Consider the following 23,865-nt stretch of genomic DNA (forward strand, 5'->3'; position numbering starts at 1 on the left):
CTGTCGCAAAAAATGGATTAAACTGAATTCATTCGTTCCACGTGATTTCTTTGCCTGATTACGCTTTCGTAGACCAGAACTGATCGCATGACCATGAGTTCCGGCTGTTTGAAGCCGTTTCTAAACTTCAACTCATGAAGGCATCAGACTCAGTTGTAACTTTTGTATTCCTGAGTCACTGTTGTGAATCAACTGAAGCAGACCGCAAATCACATTCGACTAACGAATCATCTGACCATTACCACTTGCCTAAACTGATAAATACAGTTGTTCTAACATGACCCTTTTGATGACTAGTTGTTAGTTTTATGAAATGGGGCAAACAATACAGGTATTATACTTCTGGTCCAATTTCTGGTTCGACGTGATTTTCTGTTAGTGACAGCTTGACTTGAAAACAGGATACTGCAACTAGTCTTCATTATTCATTAATTTATTCAACCAAGAAGGAGAAACTTGCATTTTTTTTACTTGTTTCAGCCGCTGTGGTGGTGGCTGTATTGCTAATCTTGCCATCAGGGAATGTCCGTCAAATCTGCATTGACCCTCGTTTAGTTCATGTTACACCACAATGGCATAGGTGAATGCGGTATCCTTTGCGAACCAAGTACTTCTATTTTCTTTGTTCATTGCTTGGTTAAGCCGGCGCCTTGGTTTGAGATTATACCTGTTAGATTATGTATCCTGACACTATCAGTTGTGCATGCTGCTGACGTAAACAAGAAAGGTGGGATTTTGGTGTGGTTACCTGACGGCGGAGAAGACAAAGGCACATGTCACAGTCGAAGTTGGAATAGTGTTCTGACAGCTATCCCGGCTGGGTGTACGGTCTTTGTAACACAACGGGGAGATTATTCCAACTGAGGGATTCATGAAAATCTAGCATTCTTACACCTCTAGTCCTGATCTCTGTTGCTATGATAGTGCAATATTGACTTTTCTGCCTCAGCTACTTGCACAAAGCATCTGTAATACTGTTTGTCCGGCTTGTTTGCACGACCTTAGTGTATCCTGTGTAGGACAGCGCGGCGTATTTTGACACTCCCTCATATTTTTTGTCCCGTTTGAATATTCAGTAACGCTGCCTTTGGGATTATCATCGACGTGAGTGCTCGTTAGTTTAGGCGTAAAGACTTATTCAAGTGCGCGGTAAAAGTGACAGATGGGATCTGCCTGGCAGGGTGACTGTCACAAGCACAATTCGTTACCGCAAAATACGACATCGAAATGCGCACCAATATGTCCCCTCGTAACTAGGTGTTGGCAATTCAATTGCAAAGCTCCAAGAAAAGATCAACAACCAATAGGAACCCGTCGGTGCTTCTGCAGTTACAGAAGCTAGACAACAACGCACAGCAAAACATGATAACTCATTTATCCAGTCCCAAATATTTACGACGTTGTCGTGCAGTTATAATATACCATTCGGCGAATATTAATAATCGTTCAGCTGTAGCACCCTTTCGGTGCCTAGCTGCCATGGCACCTGAAGGAAGCCCGGGGGCTGAGATACGGCCAGGTTTCTCGAGCCTAGACAAGAGCAGTCGGGATGCAGAAGTTGGGCTCGAATCACAAACCTTCCGATCAGTAAATTCGCGCTCCAAACAACTGAGCTATCTCAAGCTCATACCATTTGGTTCTAACTGGAGTCTAGCTAGCAAGTCCCCGACCCAGAACACAAATATCCAGCAAATATAGCTGATGCACCAGTTTGCCTCAGTTCCAGTCATTTGTGTTCATTGAACGTTTGAGCATAAACCAAGCTTGAAGTGAATAAGCTCATCAAACCCTGCCCTCTGTCACTGAAGACACTCAAACATCGGACTTTTTGTTAGCCACGTGTAGAAGAGGGGAGTTACTACATACTTCTCACTTTTCGAGATAGGATTTGCTCCTTATAGGAAGAACAAACTAGTATCGCCTGCAGGCCTTTCCTTGTTGAGGGAGAACCGTATTCGCAAACGAATGGGTAATTGACCGTAATTAGATGACGCATGTGTAGTAGAGCCGAAATGGGTAATCTGTCAGTATATTATCCGATAGTAGTAGTACGTCCAACTTAATCACATCAAATTTATACTACACTACACTCCCATGTACTCCTTTGGCATACTGTTCTGGTGTGGCTGAGGAGCCACATAGGCTTATTGCGGCCACCTAGTTACAGCGCGATTGCAACGTGATTTTCAGATAACTGACCGGACAAAACGAAGTACGCCACATAGTCAAATTATATTTGCTTTCAGGTGTAGTGTGAACTCATGCGGCCGCTTCAAAGTGTCGGTATCTCGCGAGCCGCATTCACAACAACAGAGTGATTGATGCAGCGAACTCAGGGTAATTAAAAGCATTTATTCTGACTATCTGGCCATTTCTTAAACCACAGAGATTCAGTGACAGAGCCACGGAAGTCGTTTTCGATTAAAGACTGAAAACAGCCACAATGACTGTCCGGCAGCTTTAGCTAGACAAAGACGATGACGCGGAACTATAAGAGAAAGTAGAGTAACTCGGGTTGAAAAAGTTAGTGAAGTTATATATTTTACCCACTTTATATGGCCCAAAGACCGTAACTTTGATTTACCTGTTGTGTGGCGTGACTGCTGGCCCATGGTGATGGGAATAAGCAGAATAAAGGACCAGATAGCAGTGGAAAACTGCCTCAACGTGTTATCCACTTCCATATTTTTCATTTCAATTATGTGGAATGTAAACATCCTAATCGGACTATTGATCCAACCAAGGAACATCCCCTTAACAGGACAGCTCTTCACTAAAAATACTGAGCAGTAACATCTACAGAGGAGAAAGAACTTTGCTCTTGCGTAGTACGTTTTTGGGGAACTCTCATCACTCTGGAAGTCGTAATGTTCTAGTGAAACAGATTTACGCATCAGAATAGCTGTACTTCACTTATACGAGATATTGGAAAGATTTTGAGATACACAAATCATTGAAATTCAAAAGAGTAGGAAGACAAGATATCAGATTATTGCGGAGCAAAAAATACCAGGAAATAATAGCTGAACCTTCCGTTGCAGACTTTGAGAGTACATTTGCCGCGCAATTCAGTTTACTTTTCCTTCATATCCGCTTCCTTCCGCATTGAACTCAACACCGGTGACAAGCTGGAGCGCAGGAAAGATAACTACCGTCCCAGTGGGATTTTGAGTTGTTGTTTCAGGACTCTGTGGATGCGATTCATCCAGGATGCAAAATTCAAGCTTTTCCGATTCTGTAATTCCGTTAGGACTTCGTGTGTTGGTGCTTCTGTGTCTAAAAAGAAAGGAGGTAGCGATTGTGGTTCTACGAGAAAGCGCTTATTCTTGACCAGGAGCGGTCTTGCACTTGGCTGTCGATTTCCCATGGCTAGACCCGCACGATCCGATTTCTCATTTACTAATAAAAGCTATGATTCACGAGGCGTCAAAGCTGGTAGAAATTAGTTTTTTATTTAGTGATCCCCATCCTTTACTACAAGGGTGGTGCAGGATTTCAACAAGTGATGCACTAAACCTAGGTGTGTGGTGGGTAAAGTTAGGAATATGGTAAACAGATTGATGACGAAGAATAATGAGAAATCCCAAGTTGGCGCTCGAAGGTAGTTCAGACGATAAAGTCATTAAAAATGTACAGCAATCGCCTGCAAAAATCTCACGGCTGACTGACAACCTCTATAGTAAAAATCACAACATGGGAAAATAAGGGCGACCGAGCTTTCTGAGAAAGACTAGTTGTGTAACTCAAATCAACTCAGTAAAGTAAGAATTAGTATCTAAAGAAAACTGTGGTAAAAACAAAGAGGTGGGAGTTGAAATAAGAAGTGATATTAAAAGGAACGGGTAGCGATGGTAAATTTACTCACAGGTAAAGATTCAAGTGGTATTCGATACCGTTGAGAACACGTTCACTCTTCGGAACTCACGGGAATGTCGAGCATCCCGAACAACAGAAGGAACGTCTTGGACGAAAAGGTGAATGCATATAGCAACGACAAACAGCCCATGCTCCAAAATCAAGAATAACAAGCTGAAATCAGTATCGGATTCGGTCAAATGAGTGTGTAAAAACGATACAAACAGTCCAACATTTGTCAGGATCGACAACCAAGCTTGCGCTCCCAGAAGTACGAGCCAAGTGAAACTGCCACGAATCAATAAACGAGGCCGCGGACGTCTGGTAACCCGTAACATTTTAAACGCATCGGAATGTGCCTCGAAAAAAGTGGAAACAAGGGCGATCGGAGCACCAAGCAAAGGGCAGACATAGGCGAAAAGAACTAAATATCCATGCTGGAGAACCATTTCGAGATAGTCATCAAATGGTTCGTAGGATTCCGCGCATAATTCACGTTTATAATTTGACCAATCAATAGCGGGGATGGGGAGCGTGTCACAATCTGCCGCACGTTTTTCTTTCGCTGCCAAACGTTTTTCATGCCACATACGGAACTGATATATTATCAGTGGTATTAGAGATTCGATGACAAAACGACGCAGGCTGTCCGTCAGAAGCATTGTGAGTAGAAGAGACCTGAGTGCTTCACTGTCAGACAGAACAAAACCAAGGTAGGCCAAACATCCGTAGGCATCAAGCATTTCGAACAAGAACCGTTTGATGATTAGCGCCCGGTCGTATTCTTCCCAACTCTGAAAACAACAAATAACACCCGATGATATGCATGCCACTGTGATGAGGGCTGAAGACAGTAAATTGGCGAACGAACTAGGGACTGTACCCGAGTAAAGGTCATAATCACTAGTTTCACCGAGGAACTGCAGAAATCACCAAAGACGAACCATTCTAAGGAGGCCAGTACACTGGGCAACCGACAACCTAGTGGATGTCAGCCATACTTTATCGTACGACATTTCACAGATGAGATCGAATCCCCACGTCTCGAAGTGGCCTCTCTTGACGTTGTTGTCATCATTATTACTTACTTCATTCCCTTCACTGATCGATATTGACAACAACAATCATAATAAATAGTGGGAACAGTGGCAGCACTCGTATTACTGTCAGGTTGCGTGTTAGGCAGGACCAAGTGAATGATGTTATTGGGCCTCTCCTTCATCCGTAACTCAAAATCTTTGGGTGAACTCAACTGGATTGTTGATGAGAGATGGATGTGCATTGGGTCCTATCGAAACTATCTGGCAGACAGCTCTGGTAGCTGAAATGATTTGACGGTAGACAAAGCAGACATCCATTTTAGATAACCATATGTCTATAAACATGATTATTCTGTAACTTTAGTGTGCGTGAGAGACGAAATTCAAAGCGAACCATCTAGTCACTTGTGAACTGTGGTGCGAGAGGGGATAGAAGATTACTGCAATTCTACAAAATCGAACAGCAACTCTATTATCGGGGTTCAGCTGGAGACCGGTTACTGAAGAGCACAGCCGGGAGGAAGTGCTGCATGTTCAGGTTACCTACCTCAAGGAGTTAAGGAAAGTGATACTCGTTTGGAGGATCATCCGCGAGACAGCTCATGTCCGTCGTCAGGATACCCGTAAACTTAAACAACCTACATGCACGTGATCCAATCAGTTACGGATGTACCGTCTACGACGAGACCAACAGTGGTAGAGCTTGCCTGGGTGCATTTATATTCCTAATACTACATAGACTGGATGAGCAGATGCTGAGCAATAGTTCAATGGTGAAAGAAGCATGAACCTTCGTTGTTGGTGGCCTGCCGATCGCTGGACAACGAAATATTGCAACGTGCTCAAGCAGCGTTCAAGTACACCGTTTGCAAGGGATAAATACCCTTGTAAACAGTGGGATGATCGGGTCCATTTGGAACCACCTAGCAAGTGTTTGAGTGAGGATTTCTGTCCAGGTTATTCGGCCCAGCACCAAGACAAATAACATACGCAGCATTCTCTTCCTATCAAAGAACCCTTTCAGCGATAATTCTATTTTAATAAGATCACACAGATGTGCACGATATTCAAAGAGGAGCTTTCATTCATTCTTTGTCCTGTGGCTATCCCTTCCTACTACTACCGATTACGAAACTGAAACAGTTAGTCACACAAGACGTTTTAACACCTAGGACCCCTACGCTTTTCTAAATCTGATGATTTCCTGTTATCAGCTTCAGGTACCAGAGGTTAACGGGCTCAGACGTAGTATAAAATAGCACGGGAACTGTGAAACTACTGGCATCAAATGAATCTAAACAGTACTGCAATAAGTCAAATTCGATCTCTGGAAGGATTGAGCTAGGGCAGTGGATGCAAGGATTCAAACGATGCCGGATCCATATACTGTTCATTATAAATCGCAGCTCATCTCCTATTTAAGGGACACTGAATGCGATGGAACAAGGGCGATTTATTAGGGGCACACTAATAGCTAGATATCTACTAACAGGTATAGGGTAGGGGCTTTTGCGTCGCCCAGCAACCGTTTCTCTCGAAAAGTAAAGCACAGCTAAAATAGTCATAAGTGTAAGAAATCTATTTTGACTAGACACGATCTGTGGACAGCTGGCGAAAACAGATCGCACCGAAAAACCCTGCCACACAATACAGGCCACGGAGCTTTCAACTGTAAATAACCCCCAACTACTGCGTATGGAAGTGGACGTTTGGGCACGAAAACTGGTTTTGAGTTCGGTTCGAGATTCAATACTGCATGGGCTATACTGCAACAACCCAAACCTGGTTTGAACAGTCCTTCATTGCGTGGCCGTCTTACTTTTGATCTCGGTACCAATGCAGGAAATGCAACTGCTCCATTGAAGACCCGGCCCGAGGATGTTTACCAACTCGACGCTTGACACACGGAACCTGCGAGCCATTGAAGGAGCTGCGATTGAACCCCCAACTTGGAAACCACGTCATTAAACATCAAAGGTGTTATATCTGCTGACTCGCCAATCTGTTGTATCCGCTACTGACACCAATCCAGTGCCTAGTGCCGGAAAAGACTCATAGAAGGGAACAACAGCTATATTCCGAACAAGCGAGTGCAAAAGTTACAACGGCCCCGCGCTATTTATAGGGCAATTTCTGGCATTGATCCAGGCTGTCACTCAACATCAATCCTGCTTCCATACAATGCCTGAATGCCGATCACATTCGGTCATTCTTCTGTGGCGTACATGAAGACTCATCAGCTTTTGCTAAATTGATTGAATGATTGACTGGCCTGGATGCCTGCCGGCTTTCCTATTGAGATCTTGTTGGTTTTATGGTCTCAGTAGGTTCCGGCAGTTCTGGGGTTACTTTCAAGAACCTGACCTTCCTGATAAAGAGGAAGATGTCAGAATGAACCACGCACCAAAACCCTTTTACCGTTTGCAGTAATGCGCCGGTACGGAAGCCAAGAAGGGCCATAAGATCGGACTGCTTGCTGGTCCAGCATCACGGCGAGCTCTGACTGGCCGGAAGTGTAAACCCAACAGCCGATCCATTATTCAGTATCTGCTGAATGCTGGTTGCTACTGGCGCGTCCAGAAGGCGTCGGAATTTCCAGAATGTTGCTGCCTGTTGCACTTTAAACACAACGTTTGTGACTTGATTTCGGGCATTTAATACACATTGTGCACTGCTGATGGTTGTTTTGATGAGAACGCTAGCTTGGAAGGTTCAGACCGAGAACTGAGCTGAGAGATTACCTATACCACATTAGTCTTATTTGATGGGCTTACAGAGAGTTAGTAATGAGGTGAAGAAGGGGGAAGAAAAAGTATGTGAAGGAGAAAGGATGGAGGCGTCATCAGAAGCCTGATAACGCCTACTCGCTCTGCTGTATGCAGCAAGTACAAAGATCCGGCTGATGGCACCACACGTTGACCGATGGCTGTGCGTGGACTGAGATACCGTGAAGGCGCCCACACTTGGACAGGAGGATGATTAGGGTCATCAACCGAAGGCTAAAAAGCCTGAATGCAGATGATTGGCGGAAAATTCGGGTGCACTACCATTTTCATAGAATAAGTCGCCACACGTGTTCCAGCCCCCAAGCTGGAGGGCGAGTGAAGCACGGACCCCCCCCTTCCGCCCCACGTGTAGCTCAATGGGTTATAGAGGTGTACAAACCGTCGCATCACGGTAATGTCCAGTCTCCTCCGGACGGCAGATAAATTGAGTTGGTGAAACGCATAGTCATTGAACAGCTCCAGTACCGTCAGGGTAAGCTATTCACACAGTAATTGACTTCCAAGGAATCATTCATTTTTACAAAACAGTGGATAAATGACTTAGTATACGGCATTAGGGTCACCTCAATATTTAGTTGGATCGATATCGAAGTACTTTTTCTTCTACACACATGAATAGCGTTGGCCGATATTGCAAAAAACTACTATAATTCATGGAGGGAATAGCTTGAGATTGCTGAGCGGTGATTTACGAACAACTGGAATTTCTTATAAAAACACTATTCTAGCGTTTGAGGAAATAGTTGGAAATCAACTAGAAAGGGCATTCCGGGTGAAACTTCTTGGATCACCCAGATATTCAACAGCAAGCAATGAAACAAGTGGTTCTGAAAGAACGTATTTGTTGGAGACTACTGCACCGGATCATCATCCCCATACACTTTAATCAAAAAAATCTGAAAAAGGTGGAGACAAACGAGATCTTTTCTCTGGGAAGAAACAATATAATTGTCAAACCAACTGCCAAGTTGCAGTTACACTTGCCACCTTGTCGTGATGTGGCTGCTTTGTGTACCTCAGCGACCCATTGGACTATATTTCGGGGTGTCCGCGCAACACTCAGTCTCTCATATCAGGTTGGTCACTTGGTAAAGTTCTGACGAACAATCTTCTGGCCTACCACGTTGGGGGTTGGAACATGTGTGGCGACTTGTTCCGTAGAAATGGAAATAAACTTGCATTTCCGGCCTAACACCGCGCCTTGCTGTTAGGCTATTGAGCCAAAGACTTAGGTGGAGGACACCACTCGTCCCCCTGTCTATGTGTGGGCGCCCTGACAGCATCCCAGCCTTCCTACAACCATGACACTTACGGGTAACAATACTCTCATGTTATGTCGGCCGTCGCGTGCTGTCACCAGCCGAGTCGCCTTACTAGCTGCATACAGGAGGGCGGGTAAGCGAAAACAAGCCATTACCAACGCCTCCCTTCGTACACCTCTACGTCTTTCGTCTTCCACCCTCCTCCACTCAAATTTGAATATTTTCTCCGAAGGTCCCAGCATTAGGTCTAACATTTTTGCTCGCAGTGTGTCACACACAAAAGCAGCTTTTGTACGTCCGAGTTCAGCCACAACCTTAAACAGTTTGAAGTCCGTTTTTAAACCCCGAAAGCCTGTCTGCTTAGCCGCCTTTAATGTTCGCATACTGAAGTAAGCAGGCCAACAGGTGGCTCTTGCCCGCACGCCGAATTCCATCTACATTGATGTCTGTTGCCTGTCAGAAACGCGGACGCAGGACGCAAGTACTGTGATCGGACTGACTTCCCCCTCGCGCTCTTCCAGGTTCCGGCTGTGCACCCTTTGTGATGCAGAGGACGCTGTACCTGGATATACTGGCGTTGGTATTGTATTGTGCGAACGAGCGGAAGCGTCTCTGCTTGATTGGATACCCGTTGATGGTCGCCTCTGTGCGCTTCGTTCGTCAGTTATCTGTGGGGAGAGTCGATCACCATCCGCCGCTCCTTCTGGAACACCGGCGTGGACTCGGACCATGCATTTGCATGCTGCTGCTTTTCATTGCGCTTTTCAAGTCTACACAAAACGCGCACCCCTCGCTTAGCCATTGAGATGCTAGCGGAACCTGAAGTCAAACGAAATTATCAGAACCAGCTCGTCGAACGCCTTTCGGACGTCTGTTTGCGGCACAACCCAGCCAACCTCATCCAAACATTGGATCTATGATTGGACCGTGACTTTGCTGGAGATCCGATGACAGATCCCTCCTAGCCGAAATCACAACTCCACCCGACGCCAGGTGAAACTGAGTATCCGTGCAAACCGAAAAGCTTGGTAGACCCGAAAGGCTGAAGAAATGAAAGATTCAAAGAATGCTGGAAATGTCCGCAAGCTGTCCCACTTGAGTCGTTCGAATGGCCGTCAGAAACCTCATATCAGCTAAATAATCAAGGACCAAAATGGCTCCCTGATATGTATCAAAGCAGAACGTTTGGACCGCTGGGCACAACGATTCAGCTGGTCACCCGTTACCTCTGATCCAGATTCCTGGACTATGAATATGGGGCCGTCCTCAGTCTCAGAAGTGTCCGAGTGTATTTCCCTATTCAATCATCATCGTGCTCCTGACGACCTTCCACCTGCTCTTTTCATGGATGGCGGTGGACTTCTCAGCCAGTGTCTGTCTAGCCTATTTGGGTCTACCTGGGATAAAGAGACCGTCCCAGACAAATGGGGTGAATCGATCTTGGTGCCCATTTCCAAAAAGGGTACTCGCAGTGAATGTAGCTACCACAGAGGTGTTAGTTTGACTCCTGTAGTGAAAAGGCCTCTGGCGCCACTGATTCTTCGTCGTCTTACGATGGCACGCGAAGCCTTGACTCGTGAGAATCAAGCGGGATTTCGACCGGGTAGAGGCTGATTCGACCACATCTTCACACTCCGTCAAGTGTTGGAGCAACGCCACATGTACAGACAACCCACAATCTTCATATTCCTTGACTTCAAGGGTGCGTTTGATTCTGTCGATCGGTCAGTGCTGTTAACTACACTTGCTCAATGGGGTATGTCCCACAGGTTTGTGAAGATAATCCGATCTCTATATACGAATAATTCTGGGCGAGTGAGAGTGCACGGTGAGCTCTCCAAAAGCTTCCCTACCAAAAGTGGTGTCAGACAAGGATGTCCACTCTCTCCATTCTTGTTCAATTCAATGATGAAATGATGAGGTGAACGCTGGAAGGTCTTTAAAACCCCGGTGTTCAACTTGCTGCTGGTGAGAGGCTCGTTGATCTGGAGTACGCAGATGAAATTGCCCTCATATCTGAGGACCAAAGCGAAGCACGAGCCCTTTTGAATAGCCCGACTACCATCACACAATCTTCTAGCATGCGCCTTTAAAGTGCGAAGGCATGGTTCAGAACGTACCATCTGCGAACATATTCCTTACAATTCAAGGAAAATCACTGGAGATTGTGGATAATCTTACAGACCTCAGTAGTTGTATTAGCTCTGACGGAAGTGTGTCTGATGAAGTCAGTGCGGGAATCTTAAAGACTCCAATCACATTTGTTAATTTGCGTCACTTGTGGCGCTAAAAAGGCGTATCAGTGGATCTTAAGGGTCGCGTGTACAAGGCTACAATATGAGCTGTGTTGTTATATGGGTGCGAGATATGGCCCCTGCGGACAGATGATTTGAAGCGTCTTCAGGTTTTTAACCACCGATGCCCCAGAAGCGTGGCTGGTTTTAGATGTTATCAGCGTGTTAGTAACGGGGTGATTAGAAAACGGGTATTTGGTTGTCCGACAGGTATTTCAATCCGGGAAAACATCCAGCATCATCGACTACAATGGATCGGTCATGTGCTACGCATGCCGAAACGCCGTCGACCAAGACAAGTGTTGTTCTCCGTGCCTCCTTCAGAATGGCGCAAACCGCGAAGTGGACAACGCATGACTTGGCAGAAGGGCGTGGAAGAGATCACGAAGAGTTTGGGTGTTGCTGGTGTTGTAAGCCTTTCAGGATGGGGTCCCCGTCGCCCCATCTGTGCTTGGCTGGCGACGTTGTAAGAAATGGCAGCTAATTGATGTCAGTGGTGTTCGTGCTGTCAGTTTCTTTCCAGATTGTCTGATTGAGCGCTTGGAGGTGTAGGTACCACAGAATGGTTGGCATATGCCAGCACTGGATCCCCTCTCTCGCCCACTCTTTTTATCTTCTTTTCACTCTAGGGCTTTAAATATAATTAGACGAACCTTATATTTGTACGACAGTGAAGCACATCAGTGTCAACACTGACGTTGCTGTCTTGATGACGACGACGACGATGATGATGAGTTACACTTGATTTAACTTACCGGAGAGAGCCAGCAGATAATGAAAATAGCCAAAAGGTTATGGCAGGAAATTTTTACGACGCAAGTGCTAGTAACATCTGATGGATGGAAGAGTATTTACATTACGTTGGTGGAACTGACAAAAGTAAGGTGAAAACAGTTGCGTCGATTCCCCTAGGTTTGCATGCTCATACAGTAGCGGTAAACGAGCTTTCAACATCAGCCACTCATTCGGTCCACCCTATTGACACGACTAGCAAGACTCAAGACAGTGTAAAAAACAGCCAACGCAGCGACCAAACCAATATAACCGTGTGCGCTTAATTTCGGCGCATACCACCACCACATTCATCGTTCAGGTTAGCTATGTTAGCTAGACAGTATGTACTCAATCGAAAAACAAAAAGCGTGAAACGGCTTACCTGGTGATTTTCATAATCAGTTAGGTATTTGGCGATTGAGTGGAAGACAAGCTGATTCATAACAAAGACGAGCAGCGAGTGAAGTACACCTGGTATATAGGGATAAAACCCCGGACCGTTCGGATCAAACAAGGCCCCATGAAATGTGTGGCGCGAAATGAAGCGGAAGAAAATGGCGGGGGCCTTTTCTTCTGTGACATAGCCCTGGTGTGAAAAGGCAGAGATTATAGGCATGAGTGTGTGGTCAAAGTCACGCTGAAGGTAGAACCACGAGTTGGTTAACTGCCAACTTCACTCTATCCAAACCACCTGAGTGACAAGCCTAAGACACCAGAAGACTCCCGGTTTGTGCAACTGAGTGAGAGCGATGCTAACAGCTTGTTTCGTGGTCTCATGGTTGGTGTGAGAAGTGTGAATGTGTTCGGGTCTTACAAAAACGGTCACGCTCATTTGTACATGAATCCAAAGTCCACGTAACCTAGAATGAAAAAAAAACAATGGATGGGGCATAATGATTCGCGCTCCTCGAAGTCCATAGTGATATCATACACTGATCATTCTGATCATTAGCTTAGTGAGGGAACTTGAATTATCGAACCGGAGGAACTTCGCGCTCCTCGAAGTCCATAGTGATATCATACACTGATCATTCTGATCATTAGCTTAGTGAGGGAACTTGAATTATCGAACCGGAGGAACATAGGTCAACTGCTGAATCAGAACCGGTAGATTTCTGTGATGGTAAGCATATCACTATTTGCAGTCTACATGATTTCTTTCTGGGGGTACGACCTCTCGGTTCTGGTTCCAAGTGGGTGGAAGCCTCAGACAAAGGTCGAATACTAGCTGCTGCACGATTGGGGAAACGACAATGCCACCATCCACAGTGCTGCCTTAACCTTAATAGTGGCCTTAACCTAAAAAAGCAAATCAAGCCCTTGTTTCGTGAACATAGGTATCCTCTAGAAAAGCAACATGCTTCATTACTCCAATAAGTTAAATCCTCCAACACTGTGGGCAGAATCTAAATACAGAGAGCACATAAACAACCTCAAGGTGGCGACAGTCGAATACCTCAGGACACTATTATTAGTGTCACAAACCGGAAGGCTCGCTGACGCATTCAGCTGCCACATTCCCACAGGAGTGGACCTGCGGAATCGTTGTGATAGCCTCATGAGTTTCCCTGACTCAAACTGAATGTTTCTGAGCGATCGAGGACACCTACTGAGGAGAGATTCAAAGGACAGCCACATAGCACATTAGCTCATCTCCATTGAAGGTTGGAAGTTAGGAGCTGTTGCCCGTATAGAGTTGCGTCTTCACACCCAAAGCGACAAACTATCTGATTCAGAACCGATCGCACGGATAAAGGCCTGCAATGTTCTAAGTGTCTGGCTTGGAAGCAACAGTTTTGGCGATCCAGTCCGACCTTCAACCTGAACTAAATAGTTCGGTAAAGTGTGAATGGTTTACGCCCAAATGTTGCGCAAAATTTCACACCAATTTTTTCGCACATAAACTAACCAGCAGTTTCAAAAGCGACTCGGAGCCTATAGGGGCACAGTTTTGGGAACAATCACTCAAGCAGAAAACACAGAGTCGTTTGAAAGTAAAAACTGGCGTCTTAGAGTTAGGTAGCAAAAAAAATTCTTGGTGTCAGGATTCTTGTAATCTCATTTGAAAGCAATTGTGAAAAACCGGACGAAAAATTCAGGAAGGACTTCATATGGGATATGCACAGGTGAGGAAGACCAAACAAATCATCCCCAAACATTGAGCTTTTCTTCGGGCATTCCTGAGTACCCTTTGATATTTCGGGTTTTGTCAGCTGGAGGAATAACGAAGTGTGAAACATCCGTACTGAAACGTGTTAACACACCAGGAAAAGAGGAGCTGTATCCAGCCCACTTCAAACAGGGTAAAGAATTCATGGTAACCCATCTGATAAAACTTATTGGTGCTATTTGGGACGAAGAGAAGGTACCCGAGGAACAAGGCTTGTCGACAATTATCCCTATCTTCAAAAAGGGTACGCGGACGCTGTGTGTAAACCACCGTGGCATCGAATGTGCTCCCTGGCCTTAGCCTTCGAAGGTTGGCTGAACACAGGAGAGAGATCCGTAAAATCCAAGCTGGGTTCCGTCCTCAAGAGGATGCATAGACCATGCCTTCACCATCCGACATATTCTGGAACAGCGACACTGCTTCCAGCAATCAACAATGGTTGTGTTCCTCGATCCAAAAGCTGCCTTTGACTCTGTGGATAGCTAGACACTATTGCACTATCTGCCGAGCAAAGGTATCCACCATCAATTCTTGACCCTTCTTAAGACGCTATACACCAACTTCCGCGGCCGTGTGAAGGTCTACAGGAAGCTCTCCTCTGAGTTCACCACATCGAGTGGTGTCAGATGGGGCCATCCGCTTTCACCTTTCCTCTTCGACTTCGCCAGTGATGCGGTCATTGAAAGCTCACTACCAGCCTCTAATGCCTGTGAAGCCGAAGTGCTGGGACTCCGATCACAGACATCGAGTACGCAGACGTCATAGCTCTTCTTGGATATGACCCCGTCGTAATGCAAACAATATCAAATAATCTAAATAATTCCGCCTCATAGTTTGGCATGCACTTCACACCTGTAAAGTGTAAAGGGCCACTGCAAGACTGAGTGGGCTCGAACCCTAGCCTCATGCTTGCGGATAAACCGATAGAGGGAGCAGACAAACGTGTTTACCTGCGCAGCTGTATCAGTCCGGGTGGAAAGGTCAGGGCAGCTTTTGTGAACCTGTGCCACTGGTGGCGTAGGCGTTACATCAGCTTCTCTGTCAACGACCGAGTTTACAATGCTGCAGTGCGCTCCATATTACTATATGGGTCAGAAACCTGGCCGCCGCGCACCGAGGACGTCAAGGCTTTCAGTCTTTGACCATCGATGTCTTCGTAGCATTGCCCGAATCTGATGAGAACACCGGATTAGCAATGCCGAAGTTCGGCGAATGATATTCGGGAGAAATAACTCAACCTCGATAAATAAAATGATCACACTGCTTAGGTTGCGCTGGCTTGGGTACGTGCTGCGTATGCCAGTCGACCGACTTCCTCGAAGGGTTCTTTTCGCACAGCCACGTGAAAGGTGGAAGAGAGCCAGAAGCGATCAAACAATTACTTGGCAACGAAGTGTGAAAATTATTACCAGCAAACTCAGTTGTCTTGGTCATTGCCGTCTTCCTGGATGGGACCTCAAGACGGGTACAGCAATGGATAGAGACACTGTCAAACATGGCCCAGTCGCTCTCTCAATGGCACTCGTACATCCAAGCTATTGCCTTCATTGCATAGATCCCTTCCCGATTCCCTAGTTTGAAAGTGTTGTCTTTACGCAAACATTTATGAACTCCCGACTCCAATGCGCAGCTACCTCAGTCACATCCAAAAATCATCGGTTGACGAAACTCTGGCAGCTACAACTACTGCAAGACACGCACGCGGTTCTTACGGATGAAATGATGACTTCCACATCTCAGTTAGCAGCATCCAACTTCCATGTGAATGTCAACCATGGTTTATCGTACGACACTTCACAGATGAGATCGAATCCCCACGTCTCGAAGTGGCCTCTCTTGACGTTGTTGTCATCATTATTACTACTATCATTCCCTTCACTGATCGATATTGACAACAACAATCATAATAAATAGTGGGAACAGTGGCAGCACTCGTATTACTGTCAGGTTGCGTGTTAGGCAGGACCAAGTGAATGATGTTATTGGGCCTCTCCTTCATCCGTAACTCAAAATCTTTGGGTGAACTCAACTGGATTGTTGATGAGAGATGGATGTGCATTGGGTCCTATCGAAACTATCTGGCAGACAGCTCTGGTAGCTGAAATGATTTGACGGTAGACAAAGCAGACATCCATTTTAGATAACCATATGTCTATAAACATGATTATTCTGTAACTTTAGTGTGCGTGAGAGACGAAATTCAAAGCGAACCATCTAGTCACTTGTGAACTGTGGTGCGAGAGGGGATAGAAGATTACTGCAATTCTACAAAATCGAACAGCAACTCTATTATCGGGGTTCAGCTGGAGACCGGTTACTGAAGAGCACAGCCGGGAGGAAGTGCTGCATGTTCAGGTTACCTACCTCAAGGAGTTAAGGAAAGTGATACTCGTTTGGAGGATCATCCGCGAGACAGCTCATGTCCGTCGTCAGGATACCCGTAAACTTAAACAACCTACATGCACGTGATCCAATCAGTTACGGATGTACCGTCTACGACGAGACCAACAGTGGTAGAGCTTGCCTGGGTGCATTTATATTCCTAATACTACATAGACTGGATGAGCAGATGCTGAGCAATAGTTCAATGGTGAAAGAAGCATGAACCTTCGTTGTTGGTGGCCTGCCGATCGCTGGACAACGAAATATTGCAACGTGCTCAAGCAGCGTTCAAGTACACCGTTTGCAAGGGATAAATACCCTTGTAAACAGTGGGATGATCGGGTCCATTTGGAACCACCTAGCAAGTGTTTGAGTGAGGATTTCTGTCCAGGTTATTCGGCCCAGCACCAAGACAAATAACATACGCAGCATTCTCTTCCTATCAAAGAACCCTTTCAGCGATAATTCTATTTTAATAAGATCACACAGATGTGCACGATATTCAAAGAGGAGCTTTCATTCATTCTTTGTCCTGTGGCTATCCCTTCCTACTACTACCGATTACGAAACTGAAACAGTTAGTCACACAAGACGTTTTAACACCTAGGACCCCTACGCTTTTCTAAATCTGATGATTTCCTGTTATCAGCTTCAGGTACCAGAGGTTAACGGGCTCAGACGTAGTATAAAATAGCACGGGAACTGTGAAACTACTGGCATCAAATGAATCTAAACAGTACTGCAATAAGTCAAATTCGATCTCTGGAAGGATTGAGCTAGGGCAGTGGATGCAAGGATTCAAACGATGCCGGATCCATATACTGTTCATTATAAATCGCAGCTCATCTCCTATTTAAGGGACACTGAATGCGATGGAACAAGGGCGATTTATTAGGGGCACACTAATAGCTAGATATCTACTAACAGGTATAGGGTAGGGGCTTTTGCGTCGCCCGCACGTAGAGTCGGTCAAAATCGCCACGGCCCGCCCAGAGTGGAAGGTAAAATAGACTGCGACGCTCACTTGACTTTCAGTATGTCCATTTACGGAAGAGACGGGGTGATTGTGACATGTGTACCGAAGGCATGCTCCACTTTCGGGAAGTCATTTTCTGGAAGAATGGGCGAAATGTGGTGGTCGCATCAGTTATCGATGCTCAAAATGCGCACCTTGGAGAAGGGAAGTTACATCGGTGCACGGCTTTGGCACCACCATCAACAACAAGAGCATAACATCTCTGACAACAGTGATGCTCGACTGCCGTACAACAATGATTTATTTGACAGCCATATTGTGAAGAAAAGAACAAGTGGATGGGGAACGGAACTACTGCAAGCCTATTACAAACACTCATCCAGGTAATCTAGATAGCAAGCGACAAGAAAGCCACTCGTATCAATTAGCAGCCATACCTAGCAGCGTCTCCATTAGGGCGTAATCCGGACCACACCGGCCCCGTGTAGAAGGCGAGGCGCATCGGTACCACACGGTTTTCATAATCTCATTCATAGCCCACTGCCAGGTCAAGGGTTGGCCACCAATCTGCTACCTTCACTTTGAATTGGGCACGGAGAACATTACGTCCGGCAAACACTGTGTCGGCAAAACCGAACACTCGCTTTTTAAATGTCTATTTACGGACTCGTCGAAGCCAACCCACACGAGCTAGGGTTCTGAGACAACGGTTGTCAAAGAATTGAAGGCATCTCAGTTCCGCTGTTCGAACAGGCCAAATCTCACAACCATACAACCAAACGACCTTGGAGATTCGTGCGTTGAACTCATCTGTCACACTACAATCGGAATTAATACGACTTACAAGATACGTAAGACGCTCCACAACTTCGAGTGCGTACCCCTGAACTGTAAGCGGTGTGCTTAGTAGCTGCATGTCCAGGAGTATGACCTTACACTTTGTGGATGCAAACCGCATAATAAAATAAATAAATTGTTCAGCTGTAGCGCGCTTTGGGTGCCTAGCTGCAATGCCAACGGAAGGAGACACGAGGGCTGGAATACAGCCAGGTTGCCTGTTATATCTGCTGATTCGCCGGCCTGTGGTATCTGCTGCCGACCCGCTCCAGTGCCTAATGTCGGGGAGAAAAAGGCTCAGCTATATTCCAACCAAGTGCTTGCGAGAGCGCGAGTGAGAAAAGTACAACGGCCTCGAGCTTTTTATTGGAAGGACACTGTCTGAACTTGGTCCAATGCTGACGAACGCGGTCTGGCAGCGACGTGCTGCATATTGCGGGGGCGTTGTCTGACCTTGACCAACGCTGACTCGCACTGTCTGGGTTTGATGCAAGGCTGTGACGCGCTGCATAAGGGGGCGTTTCTGTCTGGTCAACACCCAACCGAACCGAGAGTCTCCGTAAATTCCGGGCATTCAGTGGTTGCTTTCAGGACGCTGACCTTCTTGATATTGCCCAAGACCAGACAGCAGCAGTCGAGATGTTGAGGGTGGGATTCGAATCACGGACCTTCCCTTTCCGTCCGTAAGCTGGCGCCTTAACCGCTGAGCTATCTCGATCGTGCCAAATAACGGTGACTTTGCTCAGTTCCTCCAAAAACATTTGCACCTTCTCTTCAAAGGCGAGAACGATGTCGTCTGCATATTCCACATCAATAAAAGCTATTGGAATACTATAGTTGTGAAAAACGTCTGGCGTTCGTCTCATTATTTCGTCCATCACCAAATTAAGTAGGACTTGAGAGAATGGGCACCCTTGACAAACAACACTTTATACGGAGGCTTTTGGAGAGCTCTCTATTTACCCCCATATGCCCGGAAGTTTGAGAATACAAAAAATTACTATGTTCACGAAACTTCAGAGAATCCCTTGCTTCGCAAGCATGTTAGGGAGAACAGATGGGTTAATTGAGTCAAATGCATCCAGGAAATCCAGGAATACTAGAATTGTGGGTCGTTTATACGTATGGCGTTGTTCTAGCACCTGACGGAGTGCGAAGATTTGGTCAACGCAACCTCTACCAAGCCGTAATCCCACATGCCGTTCTCGAGTCACTGTTTCACGAGCCACCATAGGGCGGCGAAGGACAAGTAATGCCGGAGTCAAGCCAATCCCCATGTGGTTATCGCACTCACCAAGGGCAAACTTTCTGGAAGTGGGCACTACCACCGGTTTTCCACAGTTGTCTTGGACAGTCATTTTTCTCAGGTCCAACAACCGCTGACTGAGGACTTCACCCACATTTTTGAACTATGCGAGTGGGAGGTTGGCCGGACCAGGAATTCGGTGGCGCTTGAGAGAACACATGCAGTTATAAACCACAAAGCCTGTGGAGTGTTCCAGGTTCAACGTATAGAGTTCAACTTCAGTTGTTGGATCGAACTGACCAGATAGCACCGTGCTGCAGGTGGACACGTACAAAGATATGGCGTTCTCGTTCTGGCACGAATTCACATCCGACGGTGAAGCAGTTGGGAGAGTCTAGAAGACGATTATAGTAAATTTGTCTGCCAGTCTCTCAGTTGCTAGGCTATTTGTCCGCACCTTACGCGGCCCTGGGAAACGAAAGAGGGAAACAACTCCAGACGAGCGCGCGGTCGGAATCCACATGTGTTCCAAAAACCAGCGACAGTCAGTTATTGATCAGTGTCATTGACAGATGGTGGCGATGTGATCAATCTGAGTCTGTAACTGGTACGATATTGGAGAACACCGTATGGCCAGATGACACCGATTATTTCGGAAGGTAGTAGTAAACAGCTAAGCACTTGTTTCTCATTCTCCGGACGTACCAAGTTAAACCAATGCCGGTCAGCTAATTGAGCCTTAGATGCACTAAGCCTGACCACTTGTGCATTCAGATCTCCGGCAAACACAATGACATCTGAGCCTTTGGCGCGCCGTAGGGGGGTACTTAGGGCGTGATAAACCTTGCTTTAATGGTGTCGGTGCTACAGTCGGTTGATTCATAAACAGGCAAAATGAACGGACAACGGTCAAATTCCCGCTCCTGAGGCAACTATTCGTGGCTGGCTACGTCTACCGTAGGGAAACTTTGGAAGAAGACCCACGTCAGGGGTAGTGAAAATCATCATGACTGTGCTCGTCGTACAGTGGTTGTAGTTGCCGCAGTTTTGTTCACCAGTGATTTTTTTGGGAGGGGGAGGTAGGTTGGTGTGCATTCCAGGCGGGAGACGACAAAATGGTGCTCAAATCCAGCACTGTCAGTGGGCTGTCAAGTGGGGGGATTGGGAATGGAGCTATGCATTGAAGGCAATAGCTTGGATGTACGAGTGCCATTGAGGGCGCGACTGGGCCGTGTCTGACAGTGTCTCTAACCATTGCTGTACCCGTGTCGGGGTCCCATCCGGGAAGACGGCAATGACCAAGACAACTGAGTTTGCTGGTAATAATTTTCACACTTCGTTGCCAAGTAATTGTTTGATCGCTTCTCTGATGTAACGCCTACGCCACCAGTGGCACAGGTTCACAAAAGCTGCCCTGACCTTTCCACCCGGACTGATACAGCTGCGCAGGTAAACACGTTTGTCTGCTCCCTCTATCGGTTTATCCGCAAGCATGAGGCTAGGGTTCGACCCCACTCAGTCTTGCAGTGGCCCTTTACACTTTACAGGTGTGAAGTGCATGCCAAACTATGAGGCGGAATTATTTAGATTATTTGATATTGTTTGCATTACGACGGGGTCATATCCAAGAAGAGCTATGACGTCTGCGTACTCGATGTCTGTGATCGGAGTCCCAGCACTTCGGCTTCACAGGCATTAGAGGCTGGTAGTGAGCTTTCAATGACCGCATCACTGGCGAAGTCGAAGAGGAAAGGTGAAAGCGGATGGCCCCATCTGACACCACTCGATGTGGTGAACTCAGAGGAGAGCTTCCTGTAGACCTTCACACGGCCGCGGAAGTTGGTGTACAGCGTCTTAAGAAGGGTCAAGAATTGATGGTGGATACCTTTGCTCGGCAGATAGTGCAATAGTGTCTAGCTATCCACAGAGTCAAAGGCAGCTTTTGGATCGAGGAACACAACCATTGTTGATTGCTGGAAGCAGTGTCGCTGTTCCAGAATATGTCGGATGGTGAAGGCATGGTCTATGCATCCTCTTGAGGACGGAACCCAGCTTGGATTTTACGGATCTCTCTCCTGTGTTCAGCCAACCTTCGAAGGATAAGGCCAGGGAGCACATTCGATGCCACGGTGGTTTACACACAGCGTCCGCGTACCCTTTTTGAAGATAGGGATAACTGTCGACAAGCCCCAGTCCTCGGGCCCGTAGTGAGTAACCTTATTTATGCGTCTTTGGGAGACCGTTTCTGCATGAAATAATAGTTCATGTGGGTCTCAGATAGTTGCACTGAGATTTCGTGTTGTGGCTTATGTTTAACAGCCGTTTTATCAGTTGTGAGGCCCCAGAATTTATATTTCGTCTCTTTTCGCTGTAGAGTTGGGAGGCGATGAATAATTTGCTATAATTGACAAGTCAATATGCTGTCCCGATCCGGTTCGATGCCTACCGGCCAATCATCTGTGCTCCGCAGAGTATAGCTGAAGATCAACGCGAGCCAAAGTCAGTCAATTAGCAAGCGTCATTTGTCTTCGTCAGCAACGTAGGTGAATGATCAGGACACTCAAAACAAACATCGGCCACCTGACACAGGCTATCAAAGAGCAAACCAGAAGTCAAAACAGTCACAATCAAGCGAATTTGATCAACCAATCCAAGGTTAGCAACGACGTCCATGAAGACTGTTCATTAAGAAGAGAGCACAGATTTTCCTCAGAGCAAACCGAAGGCACTCCTTGATCTAGTCCAAGGATCCCGATATCTTGTGTTCGCAGGAACTGGTTCTATTCGGAAAGCAACGTAGACAACTTGTTCACATAGTCTGACCTATTAAGGACTACATTCTAGGCTTTCTCTGATATGGTTAAAACCGCACCGCCCCCTACCCTCGCTATTTAGTTCTCTCAGGGCCTGTAGGTGCTTTGGAACACTGAGTCCCGTAGGTATTGATAATATATATTGACCGAATCTGTTTTGAATTAATCTAGTCCATTACTTGAAGTGGGCTGGTCTGACCCAGAACACCTTCAAACTGAGCCTTGTTCTCTAGTTGGACCGGTTGATTAAGGGAAATAGAGGATTTGGGGCCCAAAGTTTGCGGTCCAAATAGGATACTGACAAGCATCAATTTCAATTAATTTTGAAGAACGCTGTGAGCCGGGGTAGACGCTAGTATTCCCCTCAACTTTCGACGATTTTTCACCGCTTCTCGTTCGGCAAATGAGCACACACATCTATCGAATTCCACACCTAAGATAACTCCTGATTTGATGAATCATACGGACTGGCGAGTTGTTCGAATTCCTTTGCCTTCAGATACAGAGTTTATATGGCTGGACGCATGAAATTTCGGAGACATTCCAGTAAGTTGGATACAGCTCCTACACAGGATTTTCCAGTAAGTTTTAGGATAAACACATCCGTATCTGGGATAGAATAACGCCTGCCATGCGAAAAAATATCAATAACCAAAAGTTTTGGGTCTTTGAATTGGAAAGAAGAGGTTTTAAGGCCATAGTCGTAGTCGATTTTCCAATTTGTGATGTACCTTTGAAACAGAGATCATTCGTCACTAGTTTGTGACTCACTCATCAGCAACGCTTAATCGCCAGGTTCCTCTACTATACACACTCACCGCTATCTTAAAAGCGAAGTTGAAAGAGTAACCAATAGCCATTCTGGGATGTGATGATCCAGAAAGGATGAACTAAGGCGTACGCATAATGGACGCATAGATCAGCTATTATAGGCCCATCTATGATTGGCCATCAAACAGAGTCCAGAGTCCCATAACCTCGACCCGCAGCAACTTAGGAAGTACCTTGAGGAGTGGATCCGAATGAGACAATGCACCCTGAATACACCGAAGAGCTTCCTGTTTCAAAAAGGATATAACATTCAAGTTGCTATCCTCAAGGGCTTCAGCCGATATGCGAAAGATATTTCTGGCTACTAGACTGAACATACCAACTGGCACTGTTTTCCGAATATATGGTACCTAAAAGACATTCTAAATTCAGTCCAACACTGACCCTATAGCCCCTTACCTAGAACTGTGGTGGATGATACCCTGAAAACGCGATAAAGCACTTGTCCAAACGCCAGCTTCCTCACAACAGACCACTCGAACGCATTCGTGCTCATCTACAGCGATTACAAGCTTACTCAGAGACTTTTGTTGATAGCGGACACCACAGCAAGTAGACTTTTAAGACCTGAGTGATGTGAACCAAGGTAGCCACTTCAA

General features: G+C 46.2%; 1 protein-coding gene across 1 annotated transcript in view; it reads right to left on the reverse strand.

Moving 5' to 3' along the window:
• Positions 1–3,385: 3,385 nt before the first annotated feature.
• T265_11918 (hypothetical protein) overlaps positions 3,386–23,865 on the reverse strand; it is a gene marked incomplete at both ends in the record, with an annotated part of 38,720 nt that continues 18,240 nt past the window's right edge. Inside the window, 2 exons of the mRNA XM_009178743.1 lie at positions 3,386–4,649; positions 12,394–12,597. Of these exons, the coding sequence (XP_009177007.1) occupies positions 3,876–4,649; positions 12,394–12,597 (978 nt within the window). The remainder of the gene's footprint in view (positions 4,650–12,393; positions 12,598–23,865) is intronic.

The sequence above is a fragment of the Opisthorchis viverrini genome (assembly GCF_000715545.1).
Source record: "Opisthorchis viverrini unplaced genomic scaffold opera_v5_643, whole genome shotgun sequence".
In the NCBI taxonomy this organism is placed as follows: Eukaryota; Metazoa; Platyhelminthes; class Trematoda; order Opisthorchiida; family Opisthorchiidae; genus Opisthorchis; species Opisthorchis viverrini.